Source organism: Ctenopharyngodon idella, chromosome 1 (genome assembly GCF_019924925.1).
Source record: "Ctenopharyngodon idella isolate HZGC_01 chromosome 1, HZGC01, whole genome shotgun sequence".
In the NCBI taxonomy this organism is placed as follows: domain Eukaryota; kingdom Metazoa; phylum Chordata; class Actinopteri; order Cypriniformes; family Xenocyprididae; genus Ctenopharyngodon; species Ctenopharyngodon idella.
In genome coordinates, this window is record NC_067220.1 from 24,357,771 (window position 1) to 24,379,674 (window position 21,904).

General features: G+C 36.5%; 1 protein-coding gene across 8 annotated transcripts in view; it reads left to right on the forward strand.

The window, feature by feature from the left end:
* Positions 1–21,904, forward strand: part of LOC127514118 (male-specific lethal 3 homolog) — a 180,342-nt gene that overhangs the window by 49,193 nt on the left and 109,245 nt on the right. For all 8 annotated transcript variants that reach the window (XR_007930569.1, XM_051896583.1, XM_051896572.1 and 5 more), the window contains 2 exons: positions 5,176–5,304; positions 5,541–5,701. Coding sequence is in view for 7 of the 8 variants with exons in the window: in XM_051896583.1 (XP_051752543.1) it covers positions 5,176–5,304; positions 5,541–5,701 (290 nt within the window). In the remaining variant the exon portion in view is untranslated. The remainder of the gene's footprint in view (positions 1–5,175; positions 5,305–5,540; positions 5,702–21,904) is intronic.

Consider the following 21,904-nt stretch of genomic DNA (forward strand, 5'->3'; position numbering starts at 1 on the left):
TTCTTTAAAATTATTTTTATTTATTAGAACGGTATATTCTGTTCTAATTCAAATTCTGTAAATTAATTTTTTTTTTAATTGTTTTTCGGTGCATCGATGTTGTAGTGTAGACTAGTTAAAGCATGCTCGCACAAGCAATTTAGCCGAATTTAATTTGATTTGCTGGTGTGCGAAGTGCATACCTATCTGCACTATGTAAATCCGTAGTCGGGGACACCCCTAGTTTTTAGTCTAGATTTAAACTGACAGGGTGTGTCTGCTTCCAGAACAATGCTAGGAAGATTGTTCCAAAGTTTAGGTGCTAAATAGGAAAATGATCTACCGGCTGTGGTTGATTTTGATATTCTAGGTATTGTCAACTGGCCAGAGTTTTGAGATCGCAATAGACGTAAAGGACTATAATGTGTTAAGACCTCGCTCAAGTACTGGGGAGCTAAACCATTTAGTGCTTTGCAAGTAATTAGCAAGATTTTAAAATGTATACAATGTTTAATAGGGAGCCAATGCAGTGTTGACAGAACCAGGCTAATATAGTCATTGTGATAGAATTTTTTCATTAATCATAACTAACATTTCTTTTTCCTTGCAGGAATAACATTTATATGCTTTTGAAACCTAAATGTTCTTAAACCTTGGGCCTAAGTCAGTGTGTGTCTGAATCATGTCATAATATAAGAAAAGGGGAAATTAAACTTAGTGAGAGCTAGACAATCATCCAAATATAACAGCCCCATGATATTGAGTAACCAATGAACTAATAAACACATGATTTGGGCAGATCTTGCTTTACCTAGTAACAGAAGGGTTTGACATGTGAAGAACCAATCATATTGTAGAATGCTTTGCCATGCTCATATCCTGTATAAACTGTTGTATTCTTCTTGCTGGTGGGATTCTCTGTGATTAATCACGGCCGGAGGACCTCGTATCAAAGCATATTCTAGGGCATAGTCTGGAGTCTGTTTGGTTTTTAGGCTGCGCAGCAGACTAGACACTAGAGAATCTTACTTCTATACTCAAGTGATAGTGTTTAGTGGAGCACTAAAGATCTTATTACCAGGTGATAGAGCTCAAACAGGCCGAGACGTCGGTCAACTCGAACAGACATTGAAGTGGGCTTAGTAGAGTATAAACTTATTCATAGGTGTCTGGGACACCAGGTAAACTTAAGTCAGGTGCATAGGGGAAAATCTACCACAGTCTTTAAAGGGAACCCCTGGTATTAAGACTTGTATGGCTTAATATAATGTAAATGAAAATTACTGAAATATGTAGTAGAAAACCCATGAATGATTTGTTATTTAAAAAAATCCATGTAATATTTGGACCAATTTGGACAATGGGGGAGCGGCATTTTGTTAAGCTGCGCAGTGCGTTCTATGTCGATGACGTCAAATGGTTGCACTCTGTGAGCTACTGACGCTGCCATGTTGCTATTTTTACCGCAGTACAACTAGGAATATAATATATGATGCCACATTGTGCAGCTTTTTGTTGTAATTTTCAGTCGATGGGCAACAAGAGAAGCGATGCAATTCTTCTCTCCTTTACTAGCGATAAGAGGAGAAAAGAACGGGAAGTTGTGAAGAATGTGGATGAATAAAACTTCCTAAAGAACCGTGCCTTTGTTCACTTCACTTTAACCCTGATGCCCTTGAGGCTTTTAGTAGACCACAGCTACTGAAAGAGCTAACATTTGCCGATGGATATAAGTGTATGCTTTAACCAGATACCGCACCTGTCGTGGAGACTGACAAGGGCAGCCCATAACATCTCAGACTGCCTCAAAGCTTGTGTGTGCTGTGATGCTCGAGATATCTGTAATAACGTAAAACAGCAGCATCTTCTCAGCACGTTTAACCGTGTGTAATGCATTCAGGTGACATATCAGACTATTTTTACACGTCAATCATACAACAGTAGTTCGAATAGCGACAGAGATATTACATGTCTTCAGTGCGATGTTTTCACCCTCAGTAATTTTGCGCTCTGGCTCAAATTGAAAAGGCTGATTGTGTTTTAAAAGGAGCCCCGCGAATGTTAAGACTTGTATGCGTTACTAGATTACCATTGCCCCAAAGTATTATGTCAGTAAGAGTATACAGTATAACAGTATACAGATGAAAAAGTATCAAAGGCATCAGGGCTAAAGTGGAGAGAACAAAGACGCGGTTCTTTAGGAAGTTTTATTCGTCCACATTCTTCACAATTTCCCATTCTTTTCTCCTCTTCTTATCGCTAGGAAAGCAGTGAAGACTTGCATCGCTTCAGCAACAGGCGGCGTCAGTAGCTCACTGAGTGCAACCATTTGATGTCATTGACGTAGAACGCACTGTACAGCTAAACAAAATGGCGCCCCCCATTGTCCAAATCGGTCCAAATATTACATGGGCTTTTTAAATAAATACAAAGTTCTGCCATAAAACTCTAATGGGCAGGCTAATAGGTCCTTTGACTCAACCTGCTCGTAATTGTATCATTATCTATAGGACACAGATGATTGGTTCCTGTTGTATCAGTAGGCAATGAGCTTGCGTGCTCAATCTTCAGATACATGAGTAGCATTTGCCTTAGCAGTGCAGCACACTTCAGAAACCCTCCACCTTCCCCAGCTCCACCTGTAAAGATCTGGGTTAATACGGGTAATTAATGTACGTTATATTGTACAGCAGCAGCATGTCTTACTTGCTCACAGCAATGTGTTGTGTATGTATTGGCAGTAGCAAGTCCTGTACTTGCTCTGCAGCAGCAGCAGCAGCAATAATCAACAGCAGCAGCAGCAATAAAAGCTGCAGCAGATTTATTCCACCAAGACCAAACATATCAACATTGTCATACCCATTACCATGCTAAACACTCCGAGAGTTGTCATGACAGAACGTAAATCTTTCATGGGTTTTCTACTACATATTTCAGTAAGAGACATCTTACATTTATTACCATTCGGCGCCTGTCCGCGGCGTCCAGTTAAGTTGTTCAAATTCCTGCCGCGCCACAGAGCGCTATTTACATTGTTTTACATTAAATGTATATTATATTTCTCTCAAATCATCGTTAATGTACATACTGACTTCACCCTGTGCTGCAAGATACATTAGATTTACATGCTTAGTTTAACAGCTTGAATAAAGTCTAATATAGTAGTCAACATTTGAAGTGGATCACAACCTTTCATCAAAGTTGTCCTAAAACCTTCTTCGGACAAAACCTTCTTAGTTCTTAGGACTACTTTGATTAACTTTTTTGATCCACTTCAAATGTTGACTACTATATCAGAAAAAAATGTATAATAAACATAGCCTTCTCTTTCATTTTGCTCTGTTGTGCCATTTTTCCATACACTAACCTCAGTGCGAAATGTTAAAGCATAGGCATATGTAATGTTTGCCTGTCAACTTAAAACTCACCCGTTGTGCAGCTTGTCTATCAGGAGTTTATTCGAAACTGAGCTTGAGCAGATAGAATGTGTGCGTCCGGTGTGCGATACCTGTGAGTTGTCCAAGACGCGGCGCGGCGCTGAACTTCTGAATAATAATTTATTACAAATTAAGATTTTTAAAGTGCATTTTTCAAGTGCAAAAAGACATGAAAGAGAGCTCAGTTCAGTACTTATCAGGGATTGACACACTTATCATTGAGCTACTATTATAGTTTTTTTTTTTTTTTTTAATTTTGATTTTTAGTTTTTCTGCTTTCATTGTAATTGTAGTTAAAAGTTTTAGTATTTTTTTTTTGTGTGTTTATGTATTTTTGTTTTTGCTTTTAAACGTCTATATAGTTTATTTCTGTTTGTTATTTTAGTACATCAGGTTAAGCTAAAGCATAGAAACTGTGTATGTGTGTATATATATATATATATATATATATATATATATATATATATATATATATATATATATATATATATATATATATATAATAATTAATATAATATAATATAATATAATATATATATATATATATATATATATATATATATATATATATATTAGTTTCAGTTAACGTATATTTCAAGTAATGAAGTTTTTTCATGGTTTTAGGTTTAGTTAACTATAATCATTATACTTGTAAAATATATTGAATAATGTGTCAAAAAAATGTTCTTAGTTACAGTAGTTTACTATGAATTAAATAGAAATTAAATTAAATACAGTTTATTGTGTAAACAAACTTAACAATAATGGCCAGGAAAAATTAATAATTATATACATCGTGACTCTTATTTTGAAATGTCTGCAGTCTGCACTGTAGCAGGTTGCTCATTTAAGTTCAAATGAGGGAGATTAAATATGCCTTCTTACAAGCGTCTAAAACATATTACCATATAAACATTGTGTAGTAAACATTGTCATAATTCATCAACATTAGCTTATAAGCAATCGCATGGCATAAATGTGCGCTATTCATTGATTGCGCAGCAGTCAGATGTGCTGCTGCACTAGCCTGTAGAGCGCACAACAGCGCCGCATTTTCCCGCGTTTAGAACAGCACGTTACACTTCAAATGTGCGCATCTTCCACACAGGACAGCAGTCCTGACTGTGATCTTCCCAAATCGTCCCTCTCTATCATTTTCTTCTCGATTTTATTCATTGACGAAAATTAGAGTAGATTTTAGTTATAGTTTTTGTCATTCAAAACACATTTTTATTTAGTCATCATCTCGTTTTCGTCCGTGAAAAAATTCTGTTGTAATAATAAAGAAGCTGTCCTACATTCATTAGTCTCACTGTGTTGTGCTTGGAAAACTGCAACATCAAAAAAAAAAAAAAAAAGAGAGAGAGAGAGAAATTAATAAACGTATAGGCATCGCTATCGGCGAGTACTAGAAAAAAAAATATCAGTCCTTAAAAAATGGTATCGGTGCATCCCTAAGCACAACATTTTGTTTTTACTCTGAGTGTGCACAAATAAAAGAAGACATTTCACAGATTAGAATGGTGTATAACTCTTTAATTGTCCAATATTGACGGAGTATCACTGACATCTTGGCACCTGGTTTTGTTGTAGGGTGAGGGGGTTTGCTAATATATTCATTAAATATAATGAATAATTGTGTTTGATTGGTCCAGATGCTAAAACATTTATGTTTATTATTTGTAATCTTAATTTGCATGACTTGGAACATGGAATTACACATATGCTCTTCTAAACTTAACAATATTCTTTTACACAGAGGGAAGAACAAGAGCCGCAGACCAAAAGGGAGAGTGAAGATAAGAGCATCACTATAAACATTGACATCCCTGATGTTCTCAAGAAGAAGCTGGAAGATGACTGTTACTATATCAACAAAAGAAAGAAGGTATGCATGTGTTACTCCTTTAATAACACATACATAAAAAAGCATGATTTAATGCGGACCAGAACTTTCTAAATTAAGATGATTGAAGTGGAAACGTCACAACATCTCTCCTGGTCTACCTATAAGCTCAGATTTACTTTGGTTTCTTGATTGCATAATTAGTCTCCTTTAAGGGCATTGTCTAATGTTAACAAAAATGATTATTTAATTTTGTTTCATTGTTTCATTGACAACAGCTGGTGAAGCTTCCTTGCCTGATGAATGTAGTAAACATTCTGGAGTCTTATGTGAAACACTTCACCCTAAATGCAGCTTTCTCAGCTAATGAGCGCTATCGGTATCCTCAGAGCTCCACGCAGACCAATATGATTCCGCACTATATGCCACCTGAGAGGAAGTAAGTTGTAACCTTTTTTTTTCCTCTGTGTTAAATTGATCATATACATAATGGCACACTGGCTGTCCATCCATGCCTTCAACTCCCTGCTTTTGGTCTGAGACACTGGGATAGGTTCCAGCTTTTCCACCATCCTACATAGGACAAGTGATTTTACAGGGCTTGTTCTAAGTTTTGAAAATGCTTGATTTTAACTATGTTTTATAGGGTTTGAAATGTGCAGGAATTCTGAATATAGTCCTTGAAATTGCTTTATTTTTTGCCTTAAAATCCATTACAAATTTATTAAACCTTTATTTAACAAATTACCTATTATTAAAAAAAAAAAATCTACATCTCATTGCTTTATTGCTGCACAAGTACATAGACTTGAAAGTGCTGGAAAAATGCTTAAATTTCTGTACGAAAAAATCTGTACGAACCCTGGATTTGTAACTTGAACGTGCGCATCTTCTGGTGTGCACAGTCGCTTCATTATTTTAGCTGTACAAGGACAGTCCATAGATCTCATTCAGAGAAGTGCCATGACATGTATGAAAGTGAGGCCATGAGGGATAGACTTGCAGAGTTTTCAATGGCATCCGCTGTAAAGCTGTATAAAGCTCCTAGATCACTTATACTTTTCCACAGCTCATGTTGTCTGGGTTTTTTTTTTTCTAGTGAAATTTCTTAGAAAGATGTTTTTACAGTGTTTCATCAGCAGAACAAACCAAAAACACATTAAATAACAGTTCAACCCACTGAAGAGATGTATATCTATCCTTCACAGTCTTGCTTTCATTCCTGTAAAAAATCAAAGATGGCGCTGTTGCAAATAAGATCTATTATGCTTTATGATGTTGCAAACTGGCATTTCTTATACTATTTATTATCGTAATTATAAACACTGGTTGTAGCAAAAAATAGTTTCACCGTTTTCTGCACTAACTTATTCTTCTAGTAGCAGGCCTTGGCCAAAAGTTTTTGTAAGGTAGCTGGTTTATACTTCTCACTTGATGTCTGAAGTAACGTAGCTCTGTATAGCTCTTGCCACACAGCAGATTTGTAAACTCAGCCGTGTGTTTTAAGGCTGCATGTACAGACTGAAGGACAGCGATATCCTGCCAGTTTGGAATAAGATGCTGGTGTTGCCACTCATCAAAAAATCAGGATTCAAAAAAAATTCAGGATTTGCTCCAAAACTAACCATGATATTTAAAAAATGAAAAAGCGTTATCATGTTAATCATGTTAACAAACGAGACACTCTACCCGCACTCCAAGAAAGTTAGCTTGCCAGTGTGGATGTCTTTTGGATTACGTGAAAATGACTCGTTAAGGTGCCACCATCTACAAAAAAATTAATAATCATATTTTTCAAAATTCCTGCCTTGATCAACTTGATAAACTCCTAAGTAGTGCTGAGTTATTTACTGATAAATAAAAAAAAAAAAAGTTTCAGAATTTATGAAATACTTTTTTGTACTATGTACTGCGATGTGTCAAGAACATCATAACACTCAGATAGTTATGAGTCATGTGTCTTTTGAAAGGCCTCACAGAGTAGAATACAAGCATAATTGTTTTTTGACTTTGGACTAAATTTGAGTGAGTTTTTGTACGTGAAGCCCCGCAAGACCCATATGTAAATAATATACAAATGTGGCATTTATTTTCCTAACTTCATGAAAAATGCTCTGATTGTGGAAAATGGCACATCATTATTTTCAGCAGATTCTCATGATTTTTCAGCAATCTGTCAATCACAAGATATTCCTCACGGAGTTACTACACATAAAACCTTACAAGCACACATAGCTAAGTTAAAGCGAATGTAGCTTTCACATGAGGTTTTTTGCTCGTAACTTCATGAAACATGCTCCGATCATAGAAAATGGCACATCATTACTTAGTGGATGCTCCCATTTAAAACAAGTCCAAAATCAACATAATACATTGTGTCGATCACAAGATATTCCTCATGGACAAACAATTGTAAAAATGCCCATTAGGAGGGTTCAAGGGCTAAACAAAAAGCTAACCTCGGTTCAAAATGCTGTAACTTTTGATTATTTTATGCTATCACCACAAGATTTGATCCAGATGCAGCTCACATGAAGAACTTCACCAAAAAAGAATTTTCCTCCTACCTTATTTCCATCCTGAGTTGTAAGAAAGATATGTAAAATTATATTTAATTTTTTTGTCTTTTATCAGCAGTTTCATAGCATGAGAATGTCCATATGCAATGATTTTTTTTTTTTTTTTTTTCTAAAAATTTAAATTTTGTGTAGGTCACTGAGAAAAACAACTCTAAAAATGCTGGGCTTAAAGGGTTAAAATACTATAAAATAATAATATTATATAGTGGCTTATAGCGAATTAGCTCAAAAGGGAAATATGAATAATTAATCATAACTCGTTATAATTAATTATAAATATTTGAATCGGTTAATTGAATTTACTTGATGTAGCTGAATTAATATTACAATCAATTAATCTGTTTGGCCAGCGAACACTCAGTATTGATTGTCTATCAACTCTTCAGAAAGGGTATTTTCCCTTGCCACAGAAAAATATCGCTTTCTTAGGTAGCTGTGATCGTAATCATGATCAGGGACATTGGTTTTATAAGCAGATCAGAATCAACTCGCAAGAATGTGCACACAAGTTTTATTTAACTAATTCATGAACACCTAGCTAGACTTAACACATACATAGGAGTGGAAATGAATTTGAAACGTAGCATAACAGGGAACGGAGCTATAAAAAGAGTAATTTAACGAGCTGGAAGAACCATCAGTTTCTCACTCTAAAGCACCTTTGTTAACAAAGGGGTTCAAACTTAATGCTAAATCACCATGTGTTCAAATGTACGATACTTGCAAATTGCTTTAGCTGTTGAGAGCTGAGGAGAAATTCTTGATGGTTCAGTCCGATGGTGCTGAAGTTGTAATCAATATCTTCTGTGTTGAATGAAGAAAATGACAACAAACTTGCGCTGTTAATTTGACCCTGTTGTGGTCGGAAGTTGCGCATGGCTTGAAGTGAGTGAGGCCTGCCAGCCCGGCTCTGGGATCTCAAGCGACAGTAGTATCAAGTGACAGGTCTGTATTATCAGCAGTAACAAAGAGAAGAACCAGAAGAGAGAACATGATCTGCGTGTGGGCTTTTAACCTCTACGGAAGTCACACCTTTGAGTTTTGGCTTGACCAACGAGAACGCTGCATGTTGTGAAGATTGACTTTTACAATTGTGTGTTTGATCGATCCAGATGCTACAGGCTTGACAAAACCAACATATTGATCTACTATTTAAGCTCCTTCTTCTTCTTCTTCTTCTTCTTCTTCTTCTTCATGAAAATTAAAACAGTGTCTCCTCCTAGAGTTTTCAAGCTACAACCACCAAACTCTGGTCAGACCTTCAGACTGTTCCGACTCGGGTTGCTATATTTTTTTTCTAACTGATCCGACTTATGGTTTTCCTAAAAATGAACATTAAAAATCATAGAAATCCCATAAACTTACATTGAGGGGGTCAAAACTTTAATGCAATAACTCTATTGGAGTATTTAAAGTGGAAATGTGCTTCATTTGTCAGTCAAGTTAACATTATTTAGTAAATGGACTTACACTCTAATCAAAAATTATTAGGGCTGTCAATCGATTAAAATATTTAATTGCAATTAATCGCATGATTGTCATGAGTTAACTCGTGATTAATAGCAATTTAATCACACATTTTAATCTGTAATCTTTACATTTTTTCCGTAACAAAACATGGAAAGCTCAGCCAAACAGCTGATCATAGCTGTAGAGGGTGGGTTTTTATTTCTCATTGTAGCAAAGGTGTTACGGTGTTGGTTGCCTAAGTTCAATAGATACAACGGTAGAGAGACAAGACACACAGTGGAGGACAGATAGTGAAAGATAAAGACAGAGACAGTAGCTATGTTTACATGGACACTTTTTGTTTCAATGAAATCATCCCGAATGATGAATCTGAATGTAGTGTTTACATGGACACTAAATAAAGTGATCGGGTTGTTGTGCGTGCTTGCCACAAGTTTGAAATCGGAATTGATTTTTTTTTTTTTTTTCTTTTTCTTTTTTTAACATGCACTTTTGAGACTACGAGTACGTGAACCGTTGTATTGTGCTGCTTATATTTATCAAGCAGTAAAAAACACCCCTTCCCATGCCCAAAACAAGGCATCTGTGGATGAGAGTCCGAAACAAGGACTGGTGGGATGATGTCTTGCACCACTTCACAGACGACGAGTGGGAGATGAAAAGGGAGGTCACTATTGCATTGCTCCTGGATGTAAACATGAGTTTTACAGTGTTAAAGCAAAGGACAAAAGGGTCTCTTTTCTCAAAACACATTCAGACAAGTCCCACTGCCTCAAGATTTCCATAGTTATACTTGGTTATACATTTCCCAAAATGACTCTCAGAAGTTATGAGAATGAACCACAACCATTATAAACACCTGTTTGTCATTCCACAACACAGAGATCAAAGCTGATGCAAACCGCAAAATAAATATTTCTAATCATGATTCCACCAATCAGCACTCCATATGTTGGATAATCTCCAAACGTTATACCTAATCCCATTATTGTCCATGCCGTCATCTTTTTTGATATTTTTGCATTGTGTGCAATAATGTTTTTAACCAACTTTTCCTTCACTGCTGGAGCCCTTCAGTTTCCTTCATTTTCGTTCGCCTATTTCGTTCAGCCCGGAATTGCCTTGCAAATAGCACTGGGTCAACAACTTGATGGCAGATATTATGAGTTTATTTATTGCTTGTAACAATTGCAGCAACTAAGCAGAAAATCAAAGGCCAGAATAGAAACTATAATAATCTTCATTAATCCAACATAGCAAACCAATCCCGTGACGTCACATGATGTGGTACTACAAGATGGCGGCACCCTCGCTACAAAAGCTATAACAAAACAGTTTTTTTTTCTTTTTAATTTACATTTATCATATTTGTTATATATATTTTTAATTAGAGTGGAAATCCATTTATGAAATAATATTAACTTGACTGACTGCTTCTTTTCCACTTTAAGCTTCATCCACTATGTATCTATCACTGGCAAATCCTAGCAACTGGCTTAGGACAGGTTTGCAAAATGCTAAATCATGCTAGCAACATGGTAATTCATGCTACCAATGTGTTAAAACATATTAACAACGTGTTAAATCAAGCTAGCAACGTATTAAAACATGTTAGCAACATGTTAAAACAAGTTAGCTAATTAATGCTAGTAACATGCTAATCATGTTAACAACCTTCTAATTCATGCTAGCAGCATGCTAAAACATGTTTGTAATATTTTTTTTTTTTTTTTTTTTACTTTCTCTGAGTAAAACCTTCAAACTTCAAGCTTTTCAAAGTTATTTTATACTTTCAGACTTTTCAGACTTTCTTGACTTTGTCAAGCCAACATCAGAGTTTGTCATCAAACTTTACTTGTCTAGTTTCTTTTCAATTTCTTTGGCCATGATAACCGTGTAGTGAAAAATGGTGACAGCTGTAGTTCAGAGTATTGACCTGTATTTGTCCCATTGTATGTAGTGATTCAGGCCAGCTTCTTTTCATCGAGGGATCACTTATCAAATGTGTGGCAAAGGCGTTCTTGCACACTTTCCCCTGAGATGCGACCATGGGTATCCTCCACATTTATTAGGTCCTGTGCTAGATCAGTGGCCGTGTTTCCACTTTCGGGCCAAAGGTGAGGGTGCTAGTGCATGCCAGGGCCAGACGCGTTTCCACTGTCACTTCCGAGGCTTTTTATGTGAAATGGTAAATATCAGTTAGATTCAGCATGACTGATGTGCACTCCTGACACAAATTAATACATTACTGTTACTGTAACAAATGTGTTCTGGGGTTTCATGACCCTTTGACCAATGTAAAACATTGGTCAAATATTGATGTTGGAATCTTAAATCTTTAAGTAAAGAACAAACGTTCGCTTCAGTCATGCTCATTTTGCGATCTAGCTAGTTTTCAGTTAGCTGGTGCAATGGTGACGTCGTGTGACGTCATTCTATGGAGGCATGTTAAGGGCAGGTTTTAGGGAAGTGCTGCGGGGCTACTGGCCCGACAGTGGAAATGCAACTTGATTTTGGCCTCGGTGCTTGAGGTCCGAGGCTATTGGCCTTGCACGGCACGTTGTTAGCCCTGACTCACACTAGCCCGACAGTGGAAATGCGGCTAATAAAACCTCTTCCCATTTAATGAGATATGTATTAGGCCTATATATTCATTTAGATGTCAGCCTTTTCTGAAGATGATAATGCAGATTGGGCAAACTCAGCACAGGCTAGAGATTCTTCAGAAGGACCTTTGCTGCAGATATGCCATCCTCTGCAACTATCATCTTGCGAGCATTTTGAGAAATAATTGGCAATGCAGGGCTCTATGCTAACATTTTTCTTAAGGAGCACTTGTGTTCCTAATAAAAAAAATTAGCACAGTCAAAAATTTAGGAGCACTTTCTGATCAATAACAGACATTAACTTTACCATTACAGGGCGATATCTGTCCCTTTAAATTAATTTCCAGAGGCATTTTTACCATTTATAAGAGCATTTTTTTCTAATTTTCTTATTAAATGTATGCCATATTTTGTCATATTTTGTATGCCAACATATGTCATATTATGTCAATTTCTTAAATTAAAATGGAAGATTTGTTTTTAAATGTTAAACAATAAATTCAGTTAGAACAATACGACCCAATCAGACTATAACCAATCAAATGAAATAAAAAAATAAAAAAAATCCATATTTGCATTGCAAAAGTGGCACAGAAGCTCTATCTGAAGTGATATTTATTTAGACATTTACATAGACTGTTTAATGCAGCTCATGGGTAAATAATGTATGAATGTTTTAAATATAATTTTCTGAATTTAGAAATAGGTAAATATGTAAAGTGTTAAATATGAAAATCCACCAGTAGGTGGTGGGTGGCAAGTCTTAATGTGTGAGTCATTCATTCAATCGTTCACAACGCAGATTCATTCAAGAATCACTGTTGCTTGGAGATGTGCAACAGTTCTGGTGTTCTGGCGAAATAGAGCAACAACAGACAGTATTGTGGCTAAAATGTTAGGTAGTCACTTAATATCATCTTGTTTATTTGACTTTTGTATAAGATCAGTATCACATTTGCAATTATGCCAATACTCAGAGAAACAGGTGTCTGCTCATGTGGTATTGCTTAAAGGGTCATGAAACCCCAGAACACATTTTTTGAGATGTGAACAGATATGTACAGGTTGCATGTCACTGAAAACACTAATAGCACTCATAAAGTTTACCAACAAGTGGAAATTGGTTATTTTTGCATTTTTCAGAGCAATTTTGTACTTGAAAAGCAAAGTCGAAGCTACGTCACAAAATCTGATGCAGATTCGGGCCTCAGAGAGTGTAGATAGGCTTGCGGGGGCGAATCTATGTCACGGGGCTCTCTCATCTTCATCTTCATTTATATAGCGCTTTTCACAATACATATTGTTTCAAAGCAGCTTATTATTGAGCTAAAGTTGGTTTTTGATTGAATCACTTCCGTTGTAAAAATTGTTAATTATTACTTTAGGGGCCGCTTAAATGACACATTTCCTACTGGAAAAAAAAAAAAAACCCTGAATACCTTTAATGCATTCTTGCTGTTCATTTACTTGTTTAGTCTATAGGTTTGCGTGTTTGAGTGTGTATGTGCACAGAAGCTTGGTTTTGTTTTGTTTTTTAAAGTGATATTTGCCAAATTACTGGTCCGAGAAAAATTTATTCTGCGTTTATTCATGAGAAAGAGCTTGTTCAGTCCAGTCCCTGCACATAAGATTATTATTGCAGTATTATGCATGAGGAAGTATCACTTCTGTTGCTTCCGTCTCATTGCTTATTGTCATTAAGAGACATGGGTCATAGGTGCTCGTTTCCTCAGTGCTACATACAAAAATGCGTTTCCATGGAATGGAATGGAATGGACTATGACTTTCTGTTGTTAAATACTTTAGAAATTAAAAACTGATATAATGTGAACCTTTAAAACATACACCTAAAGAATCCTGCAGTCACTTTGCTATTTTCCCTTTACTTAGATTGCACAAAAAAAGTGATTAGTGAGATAAATACAAATAAATACTATCTTGATTAAATAAAATAAAGTTTCCTGTCAGGTTTTATGCATATGGTGGTGTGTTCTTTATGACGTTTTTTTTCTAAAATTAGATCCTCTTTCTAAAAAAAAAACAAGAAATATCACAATATATCACCTTTCTCACAGTATCGCAATACATCACAATATATCGTACCGTAACCCCTGTATCGTGATACGTATCGTATTGCCAGATTTTTGGCAATACACAGCCCTACCCTCAGCTTGATCTTTTAAAGGAAAAGCTTCAATCACATTTAGACAGTTAGAGATAATCTTGTCGATTTAAGGTTAGACACTGCAAGCATCTCTTGTGTATATTTGAGAAAGTCGATCGTTCTGCCTCTGTAGCGCATGATTTCAGCATGTCAGCAACATAGAACTCCTTCTCCACCAACTTTCTGGTGTCACTGCCCAGACTCTCTTCGTATTCTTCGGCTGCTTTCATGTTTTGAACTCGCATTCTGTGACCCACATTTTCGCTGTCAAAGTTATTGTTTCTGTACCACAGGAATCTTAGATAATCCCTATGGTCCCTCCTAACCAGAAAACAATGGAACATGTACTATATGTCAGCAGTAAAGCCACATTCTTTACGGAATCTCATCAGGACCCCTAGCAGGCTGTTATTCAAGTCAGGGCCTGTGAGAAGTACATTAAGTGAAACTCCCTCAAATTTTGTCAGGTTTCTTAGGATGATACACCCCAAACAGTGGAAAGTACCACACTTCCTGACCTTGCTGAAAATGTAGTGCAATCTCTGTATGCACATTTTTTAGCAGGTTATTCATAAAATACAGGAAGTGTGCTGTAGCAAATTAGCTCAAAAGAAATATGAATAATTAATCATAACTAGTTATAATTAATTATAAATATTTGGATCAGTTAATACAATTAACTTAATGTAATAAAATAAATATTACAATCAATTAACCTGTTGTCCAATGAACACAGTGTTAATTGTTGATTAATTCTAAGAAATGTTCATTTCCAGGGTATGGAAAATAACATTCTTATTGTACAGTACTACTCAGAGCATGTAGTCAAAATCGGCATGATTAGGGACTCCAGTATGAGAGCATATAACACGGACAACTTTACGTGTGACATGAACAAGACTTTATTAACTAGGCTAAACATTTAAACTACTCTAACATTCACACACATACATGCATACAGTTTACCAAGGGAAAGAGAGAGCTGAAGCAGAATACAGGACATACAGGAAAGTTACAGCATTGTTTGAAATTCAGCAGATCAACAGCCTTGAGCAAACCATCAGTTTAGTTCTAACATGCCCCTTCTTTAAAAGGTTAAAAGGTAAGGATACTTAATGTGTGAAATAATGAGACTAAGTTTGATACTTGCATGTCTCGCCAATTTGAATTAAACTTGTCCTGATGCAATTTGTTGAGGCTCCAGTTGATCCTTGATGATGTTGTCTCGATGAGAAAGAACCAGTTGGATTCAGAGGATCTTTGGTGAATGGAAGGACAAGGCCGAAGCCTGGCACAAGCTTGGGGTTCCTTAGAAGCTTCTAGCTTCTTAGCATCATCTTCACATCAGCATTTCTCAGTAAAAGAGAAGAAGAGAGACTGTGATCTTGTGATCAGTGATTTTAAAGGGTGAAGATGTCACACCCTCTTGAGGTGTCTGAGCCAATAAGGAGTTGTCCCCTTGGATGGAACCATACAAGTCTTTGTGCCTTTGGCAGGATATTAGCATAAGACACTGGACTGGATGAATGAGAGAATAACCTTCTAGATTCTTATAATACTAATGTGTCACAGAGTTAGCAACATGCAACATTAATTAACAAATAGGAAACGGAAGTTGGAGTCCATCAATACCAAACATGCTACCCATGTGATTTTAGTAATTTTAATTAAATTTTCAACTCCAAAACATTAATACCAAAATAGTTCAAAAGAGAGAATTAATACATAGAATAAACCCTATAAAAGGAAAGTCATGAGATGGGAAAATTGGATACATGTTTATACATTTCTCAAGTGGTTATATATAGAATATATAGGATTAAGAGGGTTTATTTGTCCTTCTCAGAAAGAATGAAGTCAGAGTCTCTAGTCTCTGCAAAATTCTTTCTGATCGTAGAAGTTCTTATCAGTTTCCCTGTGTCCTGTAACAGGATTAGTTCTGCCTGTGTGTGTTAGCCACGTTTGGGATGCTAGTTGCAGTTTTAGGGGGATGGGTTCACAGAACTTTGAGAGAGTGAGTTTCTGGATAATTCATTAAATAAAATGAATAATTGTGTGTCTGATTGGTCCAGACACTACAGTGCTTTTATCTGTGATCACTTGTTCAGAGTGTGACGCAGTGTGAGAAGACGTTTGAATGTATAGTCTTTGTTCTTGGGTAGGTGTTGTCTGGGCTCACAAAAAGGTAGCGCCGCAACCCAACTGTTGCAGCTGTCCTGAAAAAACTTTTTGTCCATGATATGGAGAAACAAAGGGCCGGTTGCCCGGTCATAAGACTAAGCGTTTTAAGTTCTGCGTAAAACTAATACCTGTTGCACCATCTGGGCATAGCACATGTCTGAGACTAAATCTTACGCCTAGTCAAAGGTAGGTGTAAAGTAGGGGTGGGACGGTTCAGATTTCTCACGGTTCGGTTTGTATCACGGTTTTAGGGTCACGGTTTCAGTACAGTTCATTATGTGCTATGTTCAGTAAAAAATAGGACAATTGTCAAATAAAGATAAAGAAAATAACAAATAATCTAACTACAAGAAATGGCACAAATAAATACATGAGAGCTAAGATACAAATAAAATAAACAATGCTTTACAGGTTTTTCAGGTACAGAAATTGAATAAAGTAATCAAATATAAAATTACACTGCATATAAACTTTTAATTTGAATAATTAAATAAAGATGAAACATTATTGAAGTTACAAAAGCTATTCAGTCAAGAGTGATTTCTTCGTGCTTTGTTGTTCGATTAACATTAAAACACATAGAGCAGGAATATTAATCTGCTGTCCCTTTAAGACATAATTCAAAGATCCAGTACACTGATACTGATACACATGCATTGTCTGTCTCGTTTTTCTCCTAAGAAATAACCTACTATGTTTGTTAGGATACTCGCTAAAATGGGCATGTTGACAATTTTTGTGTGAATTTGTCCGTTTAGGCGCAAGATTTGAAAGAGAATTTGCGCGAGAGTATGCGCGCTGTGACGCGGCTCTCTGTGTATGCGCTTTGGATGAGTACACACACACACACACACACACACACACACACACAGACAAATCTCCTCACAGCGCGCAAGAGTTCTCTTTCGCGTCTCACGGATGAATGTTTAAATTGGCATGGTTTAAATTAGTTTAGTTTAAACACAGATGGCAACGTGAGATGTTCAGGTCTCACCTGCGCTTGCGCGCTATCAACACCCTGGTGATGATGGCGTAAATGACTGCTCATAGAGCATTCGGCATGTCATTGAACATTTGTTTACAATGAGTGACTGTTTTGTCCATGTTCTTTTGATCATCGCTGTTGTAACGTATTGGGAAACTAGAATGCATATCCATCGACTGAAACATACATTAGCCGAATCCGTCTGTCTGTTTTACACGTTGTTGTTTTCAACAAACCATATTATAGATGCGTCGTCAGATTTGGGATGAACCGCCCTTAAATGCCCTTTAATCTAGCACAGTTATAAACTCATTACAGTAGAGGCAGTTTGCCGGAGATGAGGCGAATCTGATATATCTAAAGTGCTGCAAGTCAAGAGCACTATTATTTATTTAATTAGTTTCAATTATTAATTTCGTAATACCTGGCTACTGATTGGCACATAGCCCATCTTGTTTCTATTTATTTATTGACTTATTCGTTTTTACTTTATTTAATTCCATGCCTGGTGGTGTACCCAAATAATTTGGGAATTCAACATTCGGTAATGAACCGAAATAAATCGTATAGTGCTCTTGACTTGCAGCACTATATATATGCTATATGAAATATTGTACTACAAATGAGAGCTAAAAACCTAACAATTTTTTTTTTAAATGTTGCTTAATTTTTTTTGTATATTTTCGCTTGGTAGTCTTATTTTATCTTTCATGCTAGATTGACATGAAGGATGTTGGCAAGCACTGCTGCTCACGAGCTACTCTCCGTCTGCTGCCTGTCTCACTGAAAATAAACTGGGATCTTGTGGTTGTACTGTACCACGTAAAATGCATCCCCTGACCAAGAGTATAAGGTATATTAATAAAATAAAGTAATAACAAATAAGTAGGTAAGTACAAACAAGCTGGGCAATGTGCCAAATCAGCCAGGATTTCACTTTTCCTGGCTGCTCGCGATGGCCAGTCCGGGACTGCCTTATATTTAGCACAGTTATTAGGCTATATTAATAATAAAAATGATGGCACTTCGGGTGAAAAAGGTCATCTTCTGTGTTCAGTCTTTTAAACCACTCCTCAACGTGCAGTGTAAATAAAACAGTTACGTCAATGAAATGATAGTAGCCTGGTCCGCAGCCACACCCCTGTGGTAATGGCACAGCCCACGGTGCAAATTACAAGACAAAAAATGGAAAATAGTAAAAGTAGAAAATAGGTTAAATTTCATTTATTCAAATGATTGTTTCTAAAGTCATAATTTTGCAAAAGTAAAATTGATAAAAAGGGGAGAAAATGGCATTTGCATTGTATGGTCTGAAAACTGAATTGTGAAGCATTACGGGGACCCGCGGTGGTATGGGTCTGTTATCTTTTGCCAGATGTCTTGCTTTTTTTTGTTTTTGTTTTTTTTATTCGTTACTGAATTGTTTTGCTTGCATACCAAAATATGCATATACTTACTGAATAGCTCAATAATTTTTCTTGTTTCACAATCTGAGTAATTTAATTTTCATTTTTTTCGGCTCAGCAATCATGTTTCATATATTCGTTGGAGCCAATAAATTCAAATTTGTAACCATAGTAACACGAATGGCATCTCAACTAACAGTGCGGTAGAACACTGCGCCTAGTCGTAGTTTTAGATGGTGCAACAGGTGTAAATATTCATCGGAAAGCTGGATGTAACTAAGTTCAGCGTAGAGCTTACACCCAACTTTTTTACGTCCAGCTGGTGCAACTGGCCCCTAGTGTTTTCTACAGCAATCTTATGATCATTCGCAATGCAGGAGAAAACTGAACTGAATGACCAATGTTTTGACCATTCTAGAGGTTGTTGCCATTATGGATTAACCCTCTTGGGTCTGAGGTGTGTGTGACATGCCCTGACGTTTGTGCTTATTTCTGTTGCTAATAACATTTTCATAGCTAAAGTCTGATTACACTGTAAACTCTGCTACAATAATATGTGGGCAACATGTATGTAAAAATTTGTAGTTTTGAGAAAATGACGTTTATGCGTGGTTTGTGAAAAGTATTTATTTTTTTTAGTCAGTTAAATAAGGCCATAAAACCCATACTGAATATTTATTCACAAGACTTTTGAAAACTGTATCTTGAAGCCTAGAATTTTTCTTAAACAATGTGGAAATCATCCTGCCCACTCATTCACAGAAAACAATATATCAATTTAAAATTTGTAACACGTTTTGTGTCAGGAAGGCTTATGGGGGTAGGCCTGAATCATCATGAATATTGATGTATTTCACACCTGAAAGACAAAGACCCCTCCCCTGATGGCCCTATCAGCTGAATGGGACTAGAAGAATGAATGTGAGAAGATTAAAAGAATGGCTTTTTGATTGTTTCTATTTTATTTACAACACAACACAATCCAAACATACATAACAAAAGACAAAAAGGCACGCTGATCTAAATACAGAGATTTGGACAGTCACACACCTTTGTGCCATTCCTGAAACAGTTCCTGTACAACATACCTGTCATTTCCAAGATGTTTGCTTTTTCATTTGACCATGTTCATGTAGAAGCTTGCTGATGTTGGTACAGTGCAGTCAGAGAAAAACAGTTTTAACCCTCTGGGGTCTGAGGATTTTTGTGGCTCTGGATAAGTTTTGACATGCCCTGACATTTGTGCTTTTTTCAGTTGCTTATAAACATATGAATGGCAAAAGTGCATTACACTAGGAGTTCCGGTTTCCGCTCGAAGGAGTAGGTTGGAAGTGAGGAGCACTGCCAAAAAATACACTCATATGGTAATTTGAGCCCTCAAAATTTGATAAAGCAGGGGCCAAATATAATATAAGTATCCTAACAACAAGACTTCTGCTATGAAGAGAAATTTACGGAAGGGAAAAGCGAAACAGATTCAAAAAAGAGTAAGTCCCTTCACAGTCGGCAGTCCAAAGATGGCGCAACGGAGTTCACACAAGAAACCACATCAGAGAATTCAATCTCGTTACAGACATTAAGAGAGGAACTGCGGGTATCAAGGGAAGCAGTTCTGGTGCAGCTAAAAGCTGAGATTGCGACATCGTTTAATGATATCAAAGCAAACATTTCCTCCCTGTGCGAAGAAATGAAAGCAGACATTCGTGCTATACATGACGAGCTAGCCGGTGAGCTAGCATGTCTCCACTCGGCACAAGCAGAGATGGTCAGTAATGTCAAGGAAATGGGAAACACACTCAAAACGATGGACAGCTTTGGAACAATCACATCAAGTGATTGCTAAAGAATGTAAGAAATTACAGGACAAATGCCTGGATCTAGAAAACAGAACCAGGAGGCAAAACCAAAACCCTTTTATGAACCTTGGTCAAGCCAAAGACCTAAAAAATGTGCGAGTTCTCTAAAGGAGAAAAAAAAAACATAATAGTTAAAAAACATTCTGAAAACAATAGGGCTTTAGCACCTATAAGGCATGCATTTTGGTCGGGCCCTAATGAATGGCAGTGTTGCTGAGTGTAATGAGTTTATCTACATACGATCTGCTGCGGAGCTTAATTGCTCTGGATAAGCCGGGTACTAAGTCATACGATGACATTGTGACTGTTGTAAAAGAACATTTCTCTCTGAAACTCTCAATTTAAAGATTTAGGTTTCATAACTGCAGCCAACAGGAGACAGAAACAGTAGCACAGTATGTCACAGTTTTGAAAAAGCTGAGTGAACACTGTCAATTTGGGACACGTCTACAGGATGCGTTAAGAGATCACTTATTGTGCAGGCTGAAAACTGAGTCAATACAAAAATGTTGACTGACAGAAGTGGCTCTCACATTCAAAAAGACAGTGAAGATTGTATTGCCTATGGAAACGGTTGTGAGGAAATCCCAGCAGTGGCTGTTTGAAAGTGAATTCACTGTCCTTACAATAGAAAAGGGGAAGCAAGCTCTTGTGGAAGAATAAACCACAATGGGAAAGATTGCTATTACAAAGAGCAGCAGTACCACAACTGTGGTAGAAATTAAAGGCAAATGCACGACTGAATGTAAAAAGACAAAGAAAATTGAAAAAAGAGTGAATTAGATCAGTGTTTCCCAACCACTAGTGTGCCGTGACAGGTTGTCAAGTGTTCTGTGGAAAATAAATAAAAAATAAATAAATAGAATAAATGCTACACAGTTAAGAATATATTGTTGTTGTTGTCAGGCGGAAACCTCGTATCTCTTCATTTTGTAATTTTTGTTTTATTTTATTTTTAAAAATCAATGCAATTGTTCACCCTTTATGCCTGTATGTGGGTTTTACAAATATTTAACCAATGAAAAGGATTTAAAAGAGCTTGTAACAAAACCATGTAACTCCATTGGATCCTCAAACTGTCAGTCAAACCTCATAACTCCGCCCTGCCTCTATCGTGAATGAAGTGCCGTGCGCAGTTTGGAGATAGATCTCTGCTTGTTTGCAATGCAAAGGTAAATAAAGAACTCATGTTTTTTTTTAAAAAAAGTACAATGTTATCTTTACTCAATAAACACTGTCTATAAAGGCTAATGTTTTATGTATTTGAAGAGCGGAGAAGAGTCTTTAGTCAGATATTTCCCACCTAGTTGTAGCCAATATGCTACTGTTTTAAATATCCCACTTCATCTTCACCTGTAAGTTGATGAAAACATAATGCGATGCACTTACTGTCTC